Below are 21,325 nucleotides of genomic sequence, written 5' to 3'. Positions count from 1 at the left end.
CCATCCATCATCTAGTCACCCATCCATCTACCCATCCACCCATCATCCACCCATCTATCCATTCATCATCCATCCATTATCACCCATCCATCCATTATCCACCCACTCACTCACCCATCATCTACTCACCCATCCATCTATCTACCCATCATCCATCCATCCAACCATCCAGTAATTACTGAGTGGCCATGATGGGCTAGACCCTGTGCAACACACTGAGCATAAAGTAGAAAACATGATAGTCTGTGTACCCGAGCAGACTGCTGGATATCAGAGCAGGGAGATGTCAGGGAGTGGGGAAGAAATCCCACCAGCTCATCAGTTTCTTGAAATAGGCCCAGATTCAGAATGAAATCCTCCCTGAAGTCTTTGATTCGATGGGGATGGTAGAGAAGCACAGGAAAGCAAAGCACAGCCCAGCTGAGAAGCTGCAGGAGATGTCATCCCTTCCAGCCTGTCCCTCTCCTAGTCCTTGTGTGCTGACCCATGAGGCTTTCATGGTCCTCCCAACTCTTATTTTCAGAAGTAAGTGCTCATAAGCCAGGTGTGGTAGCGTGTGCCTATAGTTCCAGCTACTCAGGAGGCTGAGGCTAAAGGATCGCTTGGGCCCAGGAGTTCAAGTCCAGCCTGGGCAACAGAGTGAGACCCCATGTCTTAAAGAGAAAAGAAGTTAAGTGCTTGTACACCAGAGGTGAGGCAGGGCCTCACGTTTCTTGGAACACAAGCTCTACTGGTGACACCAGGGATAACAGCAGCAATCACCACCACCTCCTGAAGGCAGCGCAGGCTGGTCAACAAGAGCTCAGGTCCTGCTCTCACATGACCCAGGCTGAAAGCTGGCTCTGCCTCACTTACTGGCAGCCTGTTACCTGGAGCAAGCTCGTTACCTGTTTGCACCTTGGGGTTTTCAAGTGTAAAGTGCGACTGAAGTAGAACTCACCTCTTGAGGATTAAGAGATTAAATGGGTCAACACATAGAAAGCTCAAACAATGCCTAGTGCAGAGTTAAGCTCAAAAAAGAAGCTCTCAGACTAATAACTGCAATAATACTGTCCTAAACGACAATGACAGCAGAAGCAAGAACAAAGCGTGTGCCAGGCAAGCTCCTCAGTGCCTTACCCGTGCTCTGCTACTAGGGTTCCTAACACATCCACGTGGTGTGGGCATTGTGACTCTCCTACATGTTACAGAGGAAACGGGCATGAAGAGGTGAAAACACCATGAGCCATTCTCCAAGGGCCACTCCCTGAAAGGAGAGAGCCCCGCCCCTTCCCTGGGTGCCTGTCCTCTCCCTGCCAGCCTGGCCTACCCACGGGCTGCCCTCTGCCCTCTCGGTCCCCATCTGGAGCTGTTCTGACCTCTTCCTTCTCCTCCTGTGCATTGGTATCCATTTCCTTCCTTAAACTTTGCATCTGAGAGAAGTTTAGAAGGGATAGGGAGGGAGGGATAGGGAGGGACGGATGGAGGGGAGGAAGAGGAAGGAAAGGGCTGATCCAGCACAGGGTTTCGAGAGGCAATGTGACAGGGGCCCAGAAGTTAACTCTACCCCCTCAAGTCCCCATATCCACTGGGAGTGGCCTTGCTCGCCCCACCACAGTATGAACAGATGTGAGAGCTGGGGCGGATTCCAGTCTAGCGCTGCTTCACCATGAAATACCGCTCCCTGCCCCAGGGTCCAAGAACACTGGGGCCAGTACGATTTTTGTGCAACTCGCCTGAATGCCAGAGGTCTGGGAATGAACTTGTGATCGTGTCTTCATTTGTAACTAAGAACTAGGTTAACCAGTTAACCACTAACTACTTAACTATGTACTACGTTTTGCTCTCTCAATCAATTTGGCAATTAACATACATATATATTTTTTGAGACAGGGTCTTGCTCCGTCACCGGGCTGGAGTGAAATTATGGCTCACTGCAGCCGTCATCTCCCAGGCTCAAGCGATCCTCCTACCTCAGCCTCCTGAGTAGCTGGGACTACAGGCGCTCGCCAACACACCCAGCTAACTTTTGTAGAAAAGGGGTTTTGCTGTGTTGCTCAGGCTGGTCGGGAACTCCGGGGCTCAAGTGATCCTTGCCTGCTTCTGCCTCCCAAAGTGCTGGGACTACAAGTGTGAGCCGCCACACCTGGCCTAGTTTCTTAACGTGATTTCCTTCTGCATCCATCCCCAGAATCCCAGATACCACAAACCACTGGCTCTAGCTGCTTCAGTGACCAGACAGACCCTCGTCCGCCGCTGCCTCAGGGCTCTTCGTCGTGTTCTTCATCTACCCCACGTCAGTCCCCTGAACTTGGTGCTTCTGAGGCAGAGGTCCCTGACAGGGTTCAGGGTCTCCACAAACTCTGACATTTTATGAAAAAGTATGTGTGTGATGTGCATGCAAAATGTGTTTGGTGACAGCTCCTAAAAAGCTGAAGAACTTCTGACCTCTTTCGACAATCTGAAAGCAATACAAGTGGTAGTGGAAAATCACTGCATGACAGCCTGGGGGTGGGGCAGTGACTTGGGCCATCAGGAAGAAATGAGAGCTGAGGAGTGAGGACACGGAGAAGAGGGAGGATGAAGACAGTGCCTCCTCCCATTCTGAACACACACACACACACACACACACGCACACAGGCAGGCACACGCACGCCAGCATCAGAAGCAGCCAGGCGAGCCCGAGCTCCTCCATTCTTAGCTACCTTCCTGGGCACAGGTGTCAATGGGGAAGGACTCAGTGGAGGCTGGAGCCAGGAAGCCCTAGAGAGCAGCTCTTGAGAGCCCTAGGACCTCCCCTGCCTCTTGGGCATCTCACTCCAACCAGGACTGAGGCTGGAGGGCAGTGAGGGCACCGTTTCCCCCACCCAGAGCGGCCTCTGTCCACTCAGCCAGGCAGAGGCCATGGCCCATGTGTCCTCTGTCCATCCTGCCCCATGGACATCCCTGCACCTACCGATCTTCTAGGTGCTACTGACCATCTCATGCTCTGTCACACCACAGTAATAACCCGGGGCGAGAAGAGCGTGGGGACTGTCTTGGCCCCAGTGTTCCTGGGCCCTTCCCTGGCAACGATGCACGTCCCTGGTGGCTGATGTCTTGGCTCCTCCCGCCACAGATGGATCCACAGCCACAGCGCCATTACCTGGAACGTGGACATCTCACCTGCCTGCCTTCCCCTCCTATGCGGGGGAGAAACGGTTTTGGGGAAAGGCACTGGCCTGATGTGCGGACACCAGCCAGGGCATCTGGGTGAGGACAGAGGTTCCCTCTCCCTTCTTAGCCGGACTAGGCTTCTCGGGCACAGGTGTCAGGCGCAGGCCTGCTCCTGGATGGGGCGCGGGGCCTCTCCTGCAACTCCCCTTATTCCTCCCCAGAACTAACAGCGGGCTTCACTTCCGCTCATCTGGAAGTCCTCTTTCTGGTTCCCCTGTCGCTCTCTCTTTTCTGAGGTATGTGGGTGCCCCGTCCTTTCCCCATCTCAGCCCCTCTCTAAGGCGCCTCCTCAGTCTGCACCCCAAGTCACACTTTATCCCACACGCTCATCCTGAAAGGGCACCAGACCGAGAGGCACGGGCACGTGCTTGGCAAACGGTTCCTTTCCGAGAAGAAAAACTGCATTTGACTTCATGAAGCACTCTGCTCAGATGGGCACCTCTCGAACCAGGGGCAATAATCTGGGTGACTGAACATGCAAAACATTTCAGTAAGTTTTAGGAACTCAACAATGGGCTAAGAAGATGGCAAAGAAAGTTGAGAATACAGGGATTCAACTTTCATTCAATACTTGGGGAAAAATATCCTTCTCAAAACGAAGAAATTATGTACCAAACAGATGCGCAATATGCCTACTTGAAACTTAAGATTAAAAAAAATTATTTATAAGGAGAAGGGCATGAAAATTTAATTTAATGTTCACCTTAGGTAATTTTGTGTCTTATTGTTCATAGCAATTACCATAAATCTGCATATCAATAAGCAGGAACAGATGTCAGTTGTTACAAGTGCTTGCCAATCAGGTCTGTTAAAAAGTGACAGATGGGTGGTTATAGAACGTTCTCATAAGGCCTGCAGTGTGGACTGCTGGAGACTCAGCTTGGGGAGGAACCAAGTTCTGCGTGGGTCTTTGTGGATGTACCAAGCACACTTCACCACTCCGGGAGCGCCTCCAATTCGACATTCTCAGACCTCCGATACACTGTTTTTGCAAATGTCTCCCTCCTCTCCACTCGTGCTAGACACCAAGACAGTCTTCTAAGAGAACAGATCTCAAGTTGATAAATGAAGAGCTGCTTCATGGTTTTAAGCAAATATTTGCACTCCATAATGTTATTGTTACCTTCAAAACTTAGACCAGATATTCTGGAAGGGAATTACTACTTGCTTTACTCAGAATCAGAATTGAAACGAAGCAGTGTCCTCCCGTTCATCAAAAGACACTTCCGCCGCAGCTTCAGAACCTCTGGAACTGGTTTAGTAACAATTCTTTATCCTAGAAAAAAATCCCCCCTAAAAAGAAAAACTCACTCATGATAAACTTGAGATGTTTTCCAGGATGAAGGGAGGCAGCTTTCCTGTTACCACCTCTGAAGTGCTTCCTAACAGTGTGGGGGCCGTGAAACACACCTCAAGGGGCTGAGACACAGAGCACGGTTTGCCAGCCTGGGTTTGCATCAGTGAGCCGGACCTGAAGCTTGGTCCTGCCACCTACTAGCTTAGTGCCTTTGGACAAGTCTGCTAATCTCTCTAAGCCTCAGTTGCCCGGCCATGCAGTGGGCTAACTTAGAGTCCCTACTTCATCAGGTTGTTGTGATATTTGGGAATTCTATATCCTAATCCTTGTTAGGTCACTGACTAGTGCTGTGGTCTCACATTACTCACTGAACCTTTTCATCTTCCCTTTTTCCAACCGTAATGTAGTAACAAAGTGGTAGTCACGTCCTTAGCTTGCTATGAGGATAGCTGCATGATTTTTAAAAGGAGCTTTGTTAAAAACAAAATGGTAAAACACTACCCCTTGTTTTTCTGTTATATGATCTTCTCAGTTGATAGTTGTTATAAACAAATTAAAGGCAGAGAAGACACTTTCTCTTACTCCCTTTCTCTTTCAAGAAAAATCCCAGCTCTCAGCCCAAACTCAGACCCCAAGTTTCTGAGATTTCTGAAATTCACTGAACAGATATCACCGCTGAGAGAGAAATGGACAAGTTTTTATTAGAAGTTTTAAGAGGGAAAATAAAAACCAACCAACTCCAAGGAGGCACAAAAAGTAGATATAAAAGCCGTCAATTTATAAAGGTATGTTCCTAATCCATTTTCTGCTTCTAAATTCCATATTTCATAAAGGTTCTCTTTGATAAAAACCATAAAGCACACTTGAAGTTATTTTTAGTTTGAAAGGAAAATGGTAAGATTTTTTGGGAAAGGAAGTATAGCTGATGTCTCATTCAATTTTATACATGCAACTACTTAGGATCCAGTCGTCTAAAATTTCTCTTTCTTTTTTTTGGTTTTATTTTCTCCTGAAGCTGAAAATGTTTCACCCATATAAATGTGGCATTTTAGACTCTAGCTATAAACCTCATCTCCTGAAGGACAGACCAGTATGTTTTCAGAGTTGTTCACAACAAAATATTATTCGTTTCTAAAATCAGTTTTCACTTTTTGGTGACAGTATTCCAGGCTGGACTGCTTGAATTTTAGATGCAGAGATCATTTTATATATATCTGTCAATGTAATACAGAAAAATTACATGTGAATTGTTTATGTGCCCCCTCTACGTAGGACACAGTATCAATCACTCAATAAGCACTGTAACATCAGGTGGTGTTTGGGATAAATAACCTCTCGGGTTTCTTCAATCCCACTACCATATGCTTTCTATTGTATTTGTTATGTTTTATGTTATACAAACTATCTCCAAATCCTCAACAACTCATTTGTAAAGATACTATCATTAGTTTAATGTTCCTTTGGTTTATACATATTGCTGAAGTCATATTTCTTAATTTAAAAACCAGGCATTTAACTTAAGCTCCACTGGGGATTTATGTCTGTTGAATTAGAAATCTGTTCAGTCATCCACTCGAGGATACTCATGAGCAGCTCTTAGAGGGGTGAGAGCTGAGTCTATCAGCCACGGGGCCATGCTCTCCTGGAGCACAGAAGAGTATCCACAGAGTATCCTGAAGCATCCAGGGAGGTGAGGGCAGAGGGAAGGGAGGAAAGGGCTCTGGGGAATTCGGGAGAGAGGCGCCCTTCTCACATTTGGGGGAGCTGGGAAAGTTTCTCCTAGGAAGGAACCTCTATCACCCATTCACCATGGTCACTCCATAACATGTGCACAGATTGATGGCAAGGACAGAGTTAAGCCCTACTTTTGGGACAAGACAAGAGAGTAGGAGAGGCCATATAAACTTTTCTTCATTGGTGGAGAAAGTACTCCAAGCCATAATACTTCAAATACGTAGGAAGAGGAGACCTGACGATCCCTATAAATGCAAGGTATCCTTCACAGAGCCCGACAGCTACACCTTGAAGACTCTGCATATTCCAAATACTCTGAATACTCCAGATGATGGTAGGGAATGGCCTGTCCAGCATTTGATTTCCTAGCCTGTGCGGACTTAGTGTGCTGAATTTCACACACTGAGGATTCAAGAAATGGATAATTTGGGAAGCTCAAAGCACATACAGATTGCCTTTAAATTAGCCATCTGCTCCTCGGCACCTTGTAAGGTGACTCCCAGATACCCTCAGTTTTCAAATGAGCACGCAGAGCGTGCAGGGGTTGGCATCCTGACCTGTGGCTGGTGCGGCACAGGCACACACATCCTAATGAAAGATGACAGGGCACGCTGTCCACCCGGGACAGCATGCTCGGCAGCAGCCTCAGGACCCAGTGACCTTCTCTGCATAATCCAACTGTGGGAGTAGGAAAGCCTGAGGCCACCTCTAAGGAAAGCCCCTAATTTCAGATCCTGGTGAGTCCATACTATGCGAGAAAAGCAAATCTCCCGTGGGCTGAAAGTGTGACAAATCTTAGCATTTATTTTAGAGCTTGCAATCAGGAGGTTTTCTCTTTTAAAACACAGAAAATCCCCTGAATATTTTACTTCTCTCCCTCCAGCTCCTTTCATAGAATTAAAAATAAATTAACCATTCAATGTGATTCTTAGCTCCAAGGCCAGCTTCCCAAACCATATTCGTAAAGATGCTGCTGAATGATTTAACTATGATTTCAAGTTATTCCTATTTCTAATAATCCAAAAGCTATGTTACAACGGAACCAGGTGGCAGTGCCAATGGATTTAAAGCCCAACGAGGGATTCAGCAGTATTTTTATTGCAGGCCAAGGAAGACCATCAGCTGATGAGCTTCCAGGAGCCTCAGGCCACAACGGCGGGGCTGCCGATCACACACCACACCCAGGGAGAAGCCCCCTGGAAAGTTTTTCCAAATTCATTCGAAGTGAAACAAGAAAAAAAAAAAAATAAACAAACCCCAAGGATACATATTTAAAAAAAGAAACAGAAATGTAGAAAAAAGTTTTCATGATGACAAAGAAAAAACGCTTCATTCTGCACATGTAGGTTTCATTGCACTGATTCAGGGTGTCCTTGATTAACACAAACCGTGCTTGGTTCTAATATGCCAAAAACCTGTTCTCCTTGCTCTCTCCCCCCACCTTTTTGGAATGAAACAAGGAAAAGGCTCTCTGACCGTTCCTCACGGCAGGTTAATGGGCACCTGTGTTCTGATTTATTGCGCTCGCTGCCTTCCCTGGCCCCGTGTTAGGTAGGGAAATCGGCACGGAAGGTGGCACGGCAGGAGTGACCTTTCGCTAATCACCACACCTCAGTTACTACTGGCGCAGCTCATTAGAAGAAGGAATCCTTCAACGAACTGGCTTTCAAATACAGTCACACTTTGATTTTCTCCAGAACAAAGATTCCACTTTCACATAAAAGCTTCTGATGCATGATTCTGTCAACTGGGGCACTACAGTAAAAAGGCACCCTGTTAATTGTCTGTCGTTATCAAGGGGCTGCAAACTGCATCAAAGATAGGCCTGCAATCCTGGCTTTCATTACGGAGGTCAGAACATTTTTATTGACTGTCTATTATTAAAATTTTAGAGGGCTGTCAATCATTTGGCTGCCCTAGATATAGGAATCTGGATGGAAAGCCCCCAGTAATCAATCTTATTTATAAAAACAACAAATGACTAGAGAGTCGTTGATATAATCATTTGTTGATATAGATGCCAATCAGGATTTCTCAGCCCCTTCATTCTATAGCGGTCATGCACAGCGAAGGTGGGTAGGTAACCTAAGAAGTAACAGAGACACTTCAGAGCAGGCGGTTCCAACGTTAACACCAAAGACAGAAAGCTAACAAGTCTGATCATCATTCTTGGTTCTCTTCCCCTGCTTCTTGTCTTTGCCCTCGGAACCAACCCCAAATTCTGACAATAGCACAGTCAAAAGGAGAGGCGTGCTTCCTGACTTACCTGCCATTTGTTGAATGCCGCTGAACGCACCCAGGTTGCTGGAGGAGGTGGCCTGCTGCAGGAGCTGCGGATGAACACACAAGGGCAAAGTGGAGACGGTGAGAGCAAAGTAAAGACGGTGAGAGCAAAGTAACTCCCTCATTAAACTAGGGACAAATTCAGTTTACTCTGCGTTTCCAGGGTTGGTTGCTACGGCCTACTGATGGACTGAAGGTCCCCAGAGCTGGGGCTGTAAATCCATATTCATGTCCAATCTCTATTAAGAAACATAAACACTGGGGAAACTCACTAACACTGCTGCCTTAAAACAATTAATCAATTTACTCTTTTTAACAACCAGGTGTTAGATCTATTGAAACCAACATAGCGTGACTAATTATCTCTCTCTGTAGTCTAGCAGTTACCGTAACTCATCTCTGTCAATCAGGGTCCATTCCCTCCCTCTCTTCTACTTTCCAGCACCGTTCAGCTTTCTTCATCTTTCATCAGAAGCACATTGGTTCACTGACTCTGGTGCCAACATAAAGATCATCATGGTAACTACAAACATGAATGCATCTATTCACAGCCGTACAGCTGCAGCCACCACTACATGACCAAGCAAATGGGCAGCCGTTTTAAAAGTCCTCACTGCAGAGTGAAACATACAGCTTGTCAAAACTCACAACTATGTGGTGCTATGTACATCGAAGTCATGCGTTGTAAATGTCAATCTTCAAAAACATTAATATACCCATGAGAAAGTCTGCATTTTCCACTAGTGCTTTCAGGGCTGCATTTTTCCTGCCATGCAGAATGAATGGGTGCCACGAGATAAAGGCATGGAGCCCCTGGGGTGCTGCCGGACTTGTCCAACTCAGCTGAACCGCAGCTTAACTTAGGTGAAAGACTGAGTGTTGGGCTGAACTTACGGATCTTCTTTTTGCTAAGGGAGACCAGTACAGATGCAGTTAGCAGTGTGGGCAAGCATATAGTTTTCTCCTATATTCAAATGTACATGGATACCAGAAACACAGATTTACCATATTTATTACTGAAATATTGTCACGTGTGCTCAGGAGGAACAAGATTAATTCACTATTTAAAAAACAGCTTTCAGAGCCAGGTGCGGTGGCTCACATCTGTAATCCCAGGACTTTGGGAGGCCAAGGTGGGCGGGGGGGGGATCACTTGAGGTTAGGAGTTTGAGACCAGCCTGGCCAACATGGCAAAACCCCCATCTCTAGTTAAATTACAAAAATTAGCCGGGTGTGGTGGCACATGCCTGTAATCTCAGCTTCTTAGGAGGCTGAGGCATGAGAATTGCTTGAGCCTGGGAGATGGAGGCTGCAGTGAGCAGAGATGGTGCCACAGCACTCCAACCTGGGCAACAGAGCAAGACTCTGTCTCAAAAAAAAAAAAAAACTTTCAGAATTTATTTGGGGCTCGTGAAACAATCCAGAACACCGTTCCTCTGGGGAAGTCCAGGTCTTTCCAGTTGGATATGATAAACCCTACACATGGATATGACTCGAAAATGGATCTCAATTGAGGTAATAGCGCCAAGCAGTGTGGAATTATCAGTGGCTGATTCCTGCAGTCCCCAACCTTTTTGGCACCGGGGAAAGAAGTTTCGTGGAAGACAATTTTCCCACCAGACCAGGGGTTGAGGGGAAGGTTTTGAGATGAAACTGCTCCACCTCAGCTCATCGGGCATTAGATTCTCATAAGGAGCACGCAACCCAGACCCTTCAGCATGTGCAGTTTAGACCAGGTTCGTGCTCCTAGGAGATTCCGAGGCTGCCGCTGAGCTGACGGGAAGTGGGGCTCAGGCAGTAACGCTCTCTCGCCTGCCGCTCCTCTCCTGCTGGGCGGTCCGGTTCCTAACAAGCCGTGGACTGGTACTGGTACCCAGCCCAGGGGTTGCGGACCCTTGGCTGACTGAACCCAAGCCTCAGGTACGACGATATTATGGGACTTCACACTATGAGGTTATACTAAAACCAAGAAAAGTCTGTGTTCAGTCATCCCTCTCCATTCCCTGCCCACACACATACTCTCACACACACAGAAAGAGGAAGAGAGTGGGGAAGAGGGGGTGGGAAAGCTAGGGACTGCCCACTGTAATCGCAAGGCCTTATTTCGGTTTGATTTGTTGGGTTTCTCATTCTCTTGCGCTTATCAACTGCAACTTCCTCCTCATATTCAATGTTTTTAAATTTTAAAAATTAAGCTAGCCTTGAAGATGTTTAGAGGAGTTAATAACACCTATTGAGGTAAGTGGAAATACCTGCAGTGTCATTAAACCACCACCCAGGATTATTGCCATGGATAACCAACCTCTGGTGAGCCAGGGTCAGAATCTATCACTCAAGGCAGCTAAGGGCTCTTTCAGAGAAAGGGCTTTTCAGCTGAAAGGGAGTAGAACAAACATGGCCAAGAAAGAATCACCCACGGCAGAGGGAAACGTAGTGAGAACTTCTAAAAACACGTTTCTATAAATGAGGCTGAGATTTCCTCTCCTTCACCTACACAAACAATTTGCAGATGTGGTCCCAGAAACATGTGCCAGAGATTTCTGTGAGCCATGGGGGCACAGGAGACGTGCTAGAAGACAGAGTGGACACGTGTCTCAGTTTTCAGAAATGGTGGATGGGGGAAGCCAGACTCTTAGAAAGTACAGGAAGGTGAGCGTGATGTCAGCCTCAGACAAAAATTCTGGTACATAGAATTAAACCAATCGACTGTGAGCATCTGAACAGCACACATTTGTGAAAAACAAATCATAGTCAAGCTAGACTCATTTCTTTTTTAAAGCAATTTTTAGACTGATTAGTCAAGAAAATAATGACAGAGCAAATATAGATTTTAGCAAGACAGCTGACAAAATCTCTCATGGTATCTTCGTGGACAAGGTAGAGAAATGGACAGAAAGTGATGGGAACCTGAGCCAATGCTTTTGCTAGCAGCACAGAGGAAGACAGGAAAAGGATGCTTCTCATTCATTCATCAAATATGTACTGAAGAGCTATTATATACCAGACCCCACTGGGCACTGGGGGTGGGGCAGCTAAAAAGATGAAGGTGACCCACAGCAGCACCCAGAGTCCTCAAAGAGGCAGTATGGCCAGCCGGTGGGACACGCAGGGCTCAAGTCCCATCAACCACTAGCAGCTGGTTGATTCTGGGTAACGTTACGTAACCTCTTTGAGTCTCCCTTTCCTCATATGTCCGAAAAGCAGGATCATCTCACCTTCCAAGGTGGAACAGGGAGGATCATTTGACACAAAAGCACAACTTCTGCTACAAAGTAAAGCCAATGGGTGACAGGATCACAAGAGGGATAGTTAAAATGTAAAATGACAGAATGAAGACCCAATACACATGCGGTACACACACACACACACACACACACACACACACACACACACACACAGACACCCTCTCTGAGGCTGGAATAAAAGGCCCAAACTCACAATATGAAATTATATTAATAAATGTGAAGTCCAGCACTTATGTTCCAAAGTGGAAAAATAGGGTAGAAGAGCACAATTTAGCAGTAATTCGAGTAAAAATAAAATCTTTGGAGTACTGGCTGCCTTCCAGCCCGCATCTGCCATGGTTACTACAAACGCCGCTCTCAAACTCCAGTCAGATGCTCTCAAGTCCACACTAGAGGTTACTACTCCGTCCTGTTCAGATCTCGCTCGGGGGACTGTCTTAAATTCTGGTCACTGTGTTTCCATAAAGACACAAAGTGAAATGGAGAGCATGAGTAAACAACCAGAAAGCTCAAGTTCAGACACCAAGAGATGTAAGGAATGGCTGAAAGAACTGGGTCTGCTGGGGCTTAAAATAGAATAGAATTTTGTTGGTTTCAAATAGATGAAGTAAGAAACACTTGATTTCATCAATCTGGTTCCACTGCGAAGAGCCAGGATCATGGAATGGAAGTTCTGGGAGATTTCACTTGAGGTCCTGCTGGCGCAGACCCTGACCTGACAGGGATGAGCCAGCCCAGCGGCCTCCCTCTTGTTACATCATCAGCTGCATGTCTTCTAACTCAGGGCCTTGGGGTGCCTTTCAAAGACGAGTTAGAAGTTTAACCTGTGGGACTTTGCCCCTCCTACATCAGGCAGGAATTCAATTAGTCCTGTTCTTAACAGAATCAATCTAACTTGGAAAAATATCCTGCATAAATGCTGATTTCAATAATTCCCCGAGATTGAAAATGTACTGAAAACAAATGCCTCAGCGTAGGGAGGGGAAAAGTCAGTTTGCAGAGTTTCAGCGGGTGAAGCCCACGCCGGCATTGCCCAGCACTTACCGCCAGATACTGTGGGGTCAGTCCGCCCAGCCCTGTCAGGTTCCCCCAGGTGGCAGTGTTGAGCTGCTGCATCTGCTGAGCGAGCTGCTGCTGGAGGCGCCTTTGCTCTTTGTCCTTCTGAGTGTCAGCAAACTTCACCACGATAGGTGAAGAGCAGCCCTGTGGTCAGACACATTGGAAAGTGGAGAGGGGGTTACAGGCTGGCGGAATCCGCTCACGACACTCAGCACCGGAGCTACCTTTCTGCACTAGCCTGGAGCACATGGAATGGGCTGAAATGGTTTAAAACGGTTTGATATTCCTTCTTCTCTGAATAGTACCATCAACAGAAAATTCCAGACACTGCCAGTGGTTTCTTTGGGGGATCTGGTGGTCGGTGAAGTCACTTGCTTTCTTGCTCTGATTAGTAACTGCCTCTCCTTCTCTTCCTGTGTCTTCCTTCAACCTTGCAGGACCTCCTTACAGACAACAGACCTTACCAAGGTTCTTTAATTGAGCTTCTCAGGTTGCTCGTCTTACAGACAGACTTGGCTTTGTGTGTCTGCCCGTGTCCACAGGTGGACAGAGGACAAAGGGGAGAATCTGTAACGGGAATGGCCATGTCTCTCATTCATTTATCTTTTACTCTTTCCCATTTTCAGTTATGTATCTGTGAACTTTGGGATGGTGACAATCCTATCGGCCCAGCAATCATAGGGAAAAGGGCTTCATTTTAGTTATGAGGATGAGGGCGGAAGATATTCAGAGAACACAGGCATTCTCCAAAGTAACCGTTCACGTTTTCAGAGAGGCCTCTGGCCTCAGCACACCTGTGCTACCCGCCATCCCTGGAGCTGGTGCAAACCCAAAACACAGAAGCACATTCTAGCCAAAGGAGATAGACCGTGAACAGCAGATGGAGGAGTCCACTTGGCTTCTTTCCCTAATGAATCTCACCATTCTAGCAGCTTCTTTCAGTTTTAATTTCCTTTAAAAGGCAAGGAGTAGGGATAGTGAGAAAGAAATGGCTAAAGGTCACAGAATTCACTACTGAGCTAGATAAAATCATCAGGGATAAGAAGGGCCTAACATCCCAAGCACGAAGACCTCCTTTCCAAAGCACCTTTGCAACATTTGCCACTTGGTAAGTAACTCAGCAGAAGTCTCCCCCTCCTTCCCCAGCCTCTTCTCCTCCTTTGTGTGGCTTGCCTACACATTTCATCACAATTAAAGCTGTTCAATTTTGCTGAGGCATAAAGAAGTAATTCTACCCAAGTGATTAAAATAAAAACTTTTATTGAAACTCAGCATGATAATAGACCTTTCTCTCTCTCTCTCTCCTCTCAGAAATGTTATATTCCTATTTGAATGTGATTCTCTGTTCCATTCCCTTTGGGTCATGTTTCTCTTTTCTGGAAAACAAACACATTTTTTTCCTTATCACCTTGGGTAGTTACTGGGGATGCAGTTCTGAATACATGAGGATATCATGTCTGTTAATAAAAAAAGTGAGAAAAATGAGATGAATATTTCAGTGTTAAACTTCCAGCCTATTGGTCTTCAGCTCCGGTAGACAGAGTCATGGTACAGAATGTTAAATGTCAGTAAATTGCACAAAAATAGTATTTCCATCATTTAAAAAAATCCGTAATTCATTTTTTCTGTATCTGTTCCATGTTTCAGTACTTCACTTAAAAGAGAGCAACATACTTTGAAGATTATGTAGAGAGGGGGTTTTGCATGGAAAAGGGTTGTCATTGTTCCATCAAATTTGTTCCATAACAAATTATAGCATCTCTCCTAACAGAACATCTATTTTTTTCTTCCTTAAATAGTAAAAATGATATAAAAGCAGAAAATTAGGCCAATGATTATAGCTTAAAAATGATTTTTTAAACCATGAAACACAGGGCAGGGATAGAGTGAAGGCAAGTGGAGAAACAGAAGGCACGATATAAAATTAATTGTTTTTAAGACCTTGTTCTTTCAACATTCACATCATTGTGAATTAGGTAATACATCTTGGTTAAAGATGTATGCCAGAGTCCTGGAAATAATATAATTAGTTAAAAATAAACAACGTTAGTCAAACAATTATAATGTGACTGCATAATATATAACCTCCTATTTAAATGCCAATTTAAAAAAAAACAAACAAGAAATTTAAGTGTCAGAGGACCCCTCTGTGTAAGCATGAATGTCCAGTTTTAAACACCAAATTTGGTTTTCAAATAATAGAGAAATTAATAATAAAGGATCAAGGGCTTAGGAATAAATATGCCCCAGTGGTCAAACCAACTCTTTACATGATGGGAACCTACTGTTTCTCAGCCTGGTTCATGCCCAGTTCTGCTTTATGATCCCGAGTCCTCCTTCTACAGGAACACAAGGGAACATGGTCTCCGTGGGTTGTCCGTGGCTCTCTGAGCATTACTGGGGGGGCTCCAAGGGAAGGAATGGGGATCGTAATGTTTCTAACAGAAACACTGAAGAATTGAGGTTCAAAATTATCTCAGGTGAGACCAATTTGGGTACAAATCACTAAATTACAAGAAATAAAAATAAGAATGAAACGCGTATATGGAAGATAATACAAGTAAAGAGTTTTCTTTTTTTTTTTTTTTGCCCCTAACAGCAGTTTCATTTTAATCTTCAAACTGAATTGAAGATTCAAATGTGGCTGGAAATCAGGCTAATCCACAGGAATGGAGCGGCCTCAGTAAGAGAAAGAGGGAAGCAAAACGCCATCACACGTGTAACTGCGTGTCAGACAAAATTAGCTTCCTAGACATTCCAAATCCTGCTCATTATCTCCTATCATGCCCGATTTTCACCTGAGCTTGCCTTCAGGTAGGGGGTTGTGAGTGTCTTAAAAATGCATTGCACTGAAAGGAAAACACAGTGATTATATAAGATATGTTAGGAATATCAAAGTCAAGATCAATGTTCGAAAAAGACAATAGGCTTTGCAATGCTGGTATCACAAGTCAGAAAAGTACAGTAAACACTGAATGACAATGCCATGCACACTCCTTCCCCCCTTGGCACCCACCTTTTGATTCACTATAAAAAAGGTTGCCCACAAAACATGACGCATAATGATCACTTAGCTCCCAGCATGCTTTGGGAGATGCAGCATTGCAAAAAACAAACAAAAACAAACAAACAAAAAATAAAACCCCAACAAAATGGGGGGAAAACAGAAGCTCAATCAAGAAAAAAGTTTTTTGCATATTAAATAAAATTGAAAATATCTTTTTTCAAAATATGAAAACACAGCTTCAGATAACACCACAAGGCCACCTCCGGAAAAGATCACCCATACACAAAGATACAGTATACATAATACAGCAGAACATGCACTCCCAAATGATTCTATCAGACAATACAGAAGAAGTAACGGCATATCACTCTTGGAATGCTTTTGTGCAAAATTCTGAAAGGCCATGACCCAAATCACAGACTAAAAGTACAGAGCCATCTATCTAGGTTCGTGGGTGTGCATCCACACCAGGGTGTTTACCTTCCCCTAAAGCCATGATCTCTCATTAGGAGACCACATTTGAGCCTTTATTATGTTTCTTTGTTATTGCTCATCTTTTTAAGGAAGGAGACAAATCCTATTTTCCAAATTTGCATTTTCAATGTTAAATGCAGTGGGAGAAATATTAACTTTCTCCAACATTCTTGATGTAAAAACACAATGCTGTTTGACTAGATGGAAGATAACTTGACCCTGTACAAAAGAAAGAACCCTGGGACTTAGCACAGGGCAAGCAGTAATTTGGGGTGGGAGGCTGTTACTGTTTCATCCGCACCGACCCCGGGGTGGGGAATGTATTTGATTCTTTAGGTCCAGAATGACACTTTGCTTAAAGTGCTCACAATTTTACATCACAGGACCCGTGCCACTGCAATAAAAGGCTCAAATAAATAACTGGAGAGCAAGTGGAAGGTTTTCCTAAATGCATTTCAAGTCATTAGGGGAAAAATGCATAGAGAAAGAGAGAGAGAGAGAAGGAGAGAATGAGAATGAATGAATGAAAACTGAGATGGTGAAAGTTTACATCTGTGATTGTCATGTGAACAATCCACACAGGAGAGAATTGCTTTACCATTCCCCATCATTTGCACAAAGAAAACAAAGAAAGGGCAGATGATACAGTACCTCCATGGTCTGAGACTGATGCATGGCTTTGATTGCATTCTGTGCCATTGCCCTTGTAGAAAATGTGACAAACGCACAGCCTGTGGGAAACAAGGGGACAGGGAGCAGGAAAGACAAAAAACAACAAGACAAAAGGGTTGGACGCTTGTTAAACCAACACAGTCTACGAGAACTGCCACAAGACGACACTGTTCTCAGTAGTACATAAAAATAAAACAACTTCTCTCTCTGGTTTTATCTTATTTTGCTTTTTATTCACAGTGCTGACTTGCTAATCTGACCAAAGCAGAAAGATTTATTTATTTATTAGTTTATTTTTTAAATGGAAACTAGGGGAGGAAGTTGGGTACTGTTTTTAGCCACCGGGTTTGAAATCAGCAAGATCTAGTTTGCATTTTCTAAAATAAAAAGTTGCTATTTTCCATTTTCTCCTTGACTGATGATCTTTACTGAGGGCATTCACACATCAGGGCTTTGTATTTCAAATTTTATCATTGATTTTTAAAGGGGCAAATAAGAAAATCCTCACACCAAGGGCAAATGAGCAAATAAATTTCAAGAGCTCAAAATGTCAGCAAACAAATGTATCTAAATCCCTTCCAGGTAGTTAAAAAATATATATGTATGTATAAATATAAATTGTTGCTATGCAAATACAAATATACCATGTCTGTTGCAAACTAGTAATTTTTAAGTTTAATAAAAACAAATGCTCCATTACTCCGAGAATATTCAATACTGCTATAAAATGTAAAAAATGTGCATTGTCATTTATTTGCATAAAATCTTCAAGACTTTTGAGACTTGTCAATTTCTGAAACGTATCAAAGATTTGACCTTAGTTCTAACATACACAAGACAATGTACACTTCTGTGAATATCTGCTGGGAGACCAGTGAAACTTTCCGTGCCTGTTTTTTCTTGTGCTGTAAAATAACTAGACTCTGTAGTGCCTGTTCCTGCTTCTCGCACCAGCGTTGGCCACCATGCAGGTCACTGCTCCAACTACACGGCTCATTGCCCTTTTCACTAATAAAAACACTGCCTTCTCAAATTTACATTTTATTCATCATGCACCCTTGGGCTTCTTAGAGAAAAAGACTGTGAAATTAATGCAGATTCAGGCTGATATTATAATAAAACCACAGCACACTAAAAGGTTAGCTAAAGCAACACAGACTTATTTCACTTATGATCTCTAATGACTTTAAAAGTGCATTGATTTTCAGCTTCTTTAGCCTTGCACAGTTTGAACTTAGGTATCAGAGAATAATTTAGTGTTCCACTCAATTTCCTCAAAACATTATTATTACTACTTAAAAGATTTCCAAACGAAGCAGATCTAAACACTGAGAGGCTGATGTCTATTGTCATTTCAGAGTGAATGCATGAAAAGCAGAATTCTGGCATCAACAATGTGAGATTGTTGCCCCTGTGGCCAATAAGCAAAATAGAATATTCTGCATTCAAACAACCAGCAGATTGTTTGGTTTATGTAAATCAATTTGTGAGCCATAAAATATATTTTCTTCTTTTGCTCTGCACAAATACCTGGTGAGATTATCAAGTCATTACTGTAGCGGCACCTTTTAATCCAACAGCAATAAGAGAAAGCAATGCCTGCCCATTACCCTCAAAGCACAACGACATCCAGTCATGAAAATAAGTCAATGCATTTTTTGTTTGCATCATGCTATAATTTTTAACACACAAAAACTCTCAGTACATGAGAAACTCATCTCACATTCGCCTCCTGGCTAAGCTGGCTTGAAGAAGCCTGAATGATGTCCAGCTCACGGTGAATGCTGAGCTGTCTCATGTGGTTCTCTGACAGCACGGCAGCTGATGAAGCTTACTATCTGAACACGCTACCTGTACTAAGACTGACTGTAGCTTTTGTCATCAATAACAGCAATTTAGTGGCCTTCTCTGAGGCAGCTAGATGATGTAAGTGTGGGACAGAGGACAGGACCTCCACTGGCTTCCATACTGATGCTGAGCTCTGAGGTGATCCAGTCCAAATTTACCATCTGTTTCCAAGTAACATCTCTTCAGAAGCATTTTCATCATCCCTGGCATTATTAACAGAGGAAATAACACTAAGAGATTTTTATTTTTCCACTTCTTATCTTGAAACTACAATGGAGGAAAAGGCAAATCATCTACTGGAGATAGATTTGAAACCAAGCGGAGCCTGGGCTAATTCTGCTTTTAATAGTCAAGAAGATTGCTGTATTCACTTCATTTGCTCTTATTATCCAGCACCATGTGCCAAGCTGACAGTTTCCAAATGGAGGGTAAAAATGCGTAAGAAACATGTAAAATGTCAACAAAAATCAATAAGGCATAGTTTATGCATTTGCCACAATTTCATATATGCAGAACTTTTTAAAGTAACTTAGTGAGAAAGATACAGCAATTATCAGGCCTCAGAAGAGAAGTATTACCAATAGAACAATAAAATTCTGTTTCTATAAACTCAAATCATTGCCCTTTCCTCTAACAACCGTGCAATTAAAAACATGACTGATGCTTGTAATTATATAATCCTTACCCCACCCCAAAAAATGATCTGACACATCTGAGGACTTCTTTAACCTTTTAATTCTATTGGCAGTGGTGCAGTAAGACAGAAGCTGTCTCCTTAGGGGTTTCTGTCAAGTTCTGCATTGTGTGCTGTGTTCAATTACTTGAGAAAAAAATTACAGTGTCATTTATAAAGTGGGAGTGCATGTTGAAAAATGTCACTCTCTGTGTCACTCGGGATGAAGTCAAGCAACTTCAGAGTCAACTGTTTCTTGCAATGGTAGCTTGTTAACCATTGTAATTTCTCTAAAACAGGAGGTCACGGTAAGTCCTATGGATAGATTTTTAGTTTTTGTTTCAACACCACTGAAAACACATGGATGGCTTTAGGATTAGGCCTCCAATGTATGGCTTTATACCAACACAGGATCATGTAAGTCCCTACCGTTAAGACTGGCTGCTGGCTTTTTCTCTCAAGCCAACCAGAAGGCTTTCCATTGGACAGAAATAACCTGGGTTGTGAACTGTCCCCTTTCTACTAAAAATGAGCTTCTGGGTGCGGTGGTGTTCACTGGATCTTTACAGGACAACTGCTCTGATCCTGTAGGGTCAGCCCTTAACTATTCTAGACTGTTGAATGTCAGGTCTCAGCAATCAGCAATTTGGCTACTGACCCAAATGCCGGAGAAACAAGGCTGGGGGGAAAATATACAGGTATCAAAATAATGAAGCCATACTTCTTTCTTTTTTGGTGGGGAGGGAGTTTTGGTAAGACAACATGTATATTACTCTCTGAAAACCTCCACATATATAGTAGCAAAAAAAAATCCAACTGTAAATTTGGCCAACCTGCAATTTACCTTTGCAATTATTTATTATCCCTACTTTCAGAATGTTACGAATTGCTAACAGAAATGAAAGGAGCTGCATTCCTCTCATTTCAGTGAGGTTACCTTCTTGCTGCTAAAACAGATAAATGATTGACTGGGGAAAGGTTTCTCAAAGTAATTTCCTCCTACAGACAAGATCTAAGGAAAGCACGTAGCCCTGTCACAGAGAAGATTTTGGAACACACCTATTACACTTGTCATTTCAATTGAAAGGATATCTTAACTCAGGTGTTCCACCTTTTTTCTTAGCTGCAAGAGAACTGAGAACTAGATGAATTCTTGCTCTGCACCAAAAAAAAAAAAAAAAAAAAAAAAAAAAGTAAAGCCACTTTTAAAAGCATGAACAATGCCAGGGCCTCTTGCTTTTCTTTGTTACTTCTTTGAAAAAGGTGTAGTACCCACTATACTTCAAGTGAAAGAAGTATAACTTGTGTAGGACACAGGAGATTTTAACCTATGGAAAACTTGTTTATAAGTTCCTAGTCAGCCAAAGAAATATCTTAATGCAGTCAATCTTCCTTGTATCTTTTTAGCAGTAGCAACGTTAAACATACGCTGTCAATATAATATTGGGGCATAAGAATTAATACTCTGATGGGCCATCCCTGATGCTGGGTTACTTTATTTAAAACTGGCACGGAGACATCACTCATTTATGGCATGCGAGGCTGGGTACAGACTAGGACCTACTTAATAGCTGGCAAAATCTCATCACTGAGATAAGATTGGAAGTCTGTATTTGGAACAAGATGGCAAATGCAGTAAGGAGTCAAGGGGGCATGTCGCCAAAGTTCCCACACATCTGAATGTTTAGGTACTGTGTGGGCAGAGCTGAAATGTGTGAAAACTGATTCATTTCTGTGTACATGCTTGTTGTTGTTGTTTTGAGACAGCATCTCGCTGTGTTTGCCCAGGCTGGTCTTGAACTCCCAGGCTCAAGTGGTCCTCCTGCATCAGCCTCCCA

The 21,325-nt window shown here is 43.7% G+C and overlaps 1 protein-coding gene across 50 annotated transcripts in view; it reads right to left on the bottom strand.

Annotated features, from left to right (window-relative positions):
- The window catches only part of CELF2 (CUGBP Elav-like family member 2), an 866,707-nt gene that overhangs the window by 52,835 nt on the left and 792,547 nt on the right, over window positions 1–21,325 (bottom strand). For 40 of the 50 annotated variants that reach the window (XR_010146797.1, XR_010146799.1, XR_010146798.1 and 37 more), the window contains 3 exons: window positions 16,946–17,025; window positions 12,799–12,957; window positions 8,493–8,556 (listed from right to left, as the gene is read on the bottom strand). Coding sequence is in view for 46 of the 50 variants with exons in the window: in XM_009457934.5 (XP_009456209.1) it covers window positions 8,493–8,556; window positions 12,799–12,957; window positions 16,946–17,025 (303 nt within the window). In the remaining 4 variants the exon portion in view is untranslated. The remainder of the gene's footprint in view (window positions 1–8,492; window positions 8,557–12,798; window positions 12,958–16,945; window positions 17,026–21,325) is intronic. The other 10 variants (XM_063781376.1, XM_063781374.1, XM_063781377.1 and 7 more) reach the window with 1 other exon arrangement.

This window comes from Pan troglodytes, chromosome 8 (assembly GCF_028858775.2).
Source record: "Pan troglodytes isolate AG18354 chromosome 8, NHGRI_mPanTro3-v2.0_pri, whole genome shotgun sequence".
NCBI lineage: Eukaryota > Metazoa > Chordata > Mammalia > Primates > Hominidae > Pan > Pan troglodytes.
The sequence above is the reverse complement of the archived record's forward strand: the minus strand, read 5'-3'. Positions and strand labels throughout refer to the sequence as shown.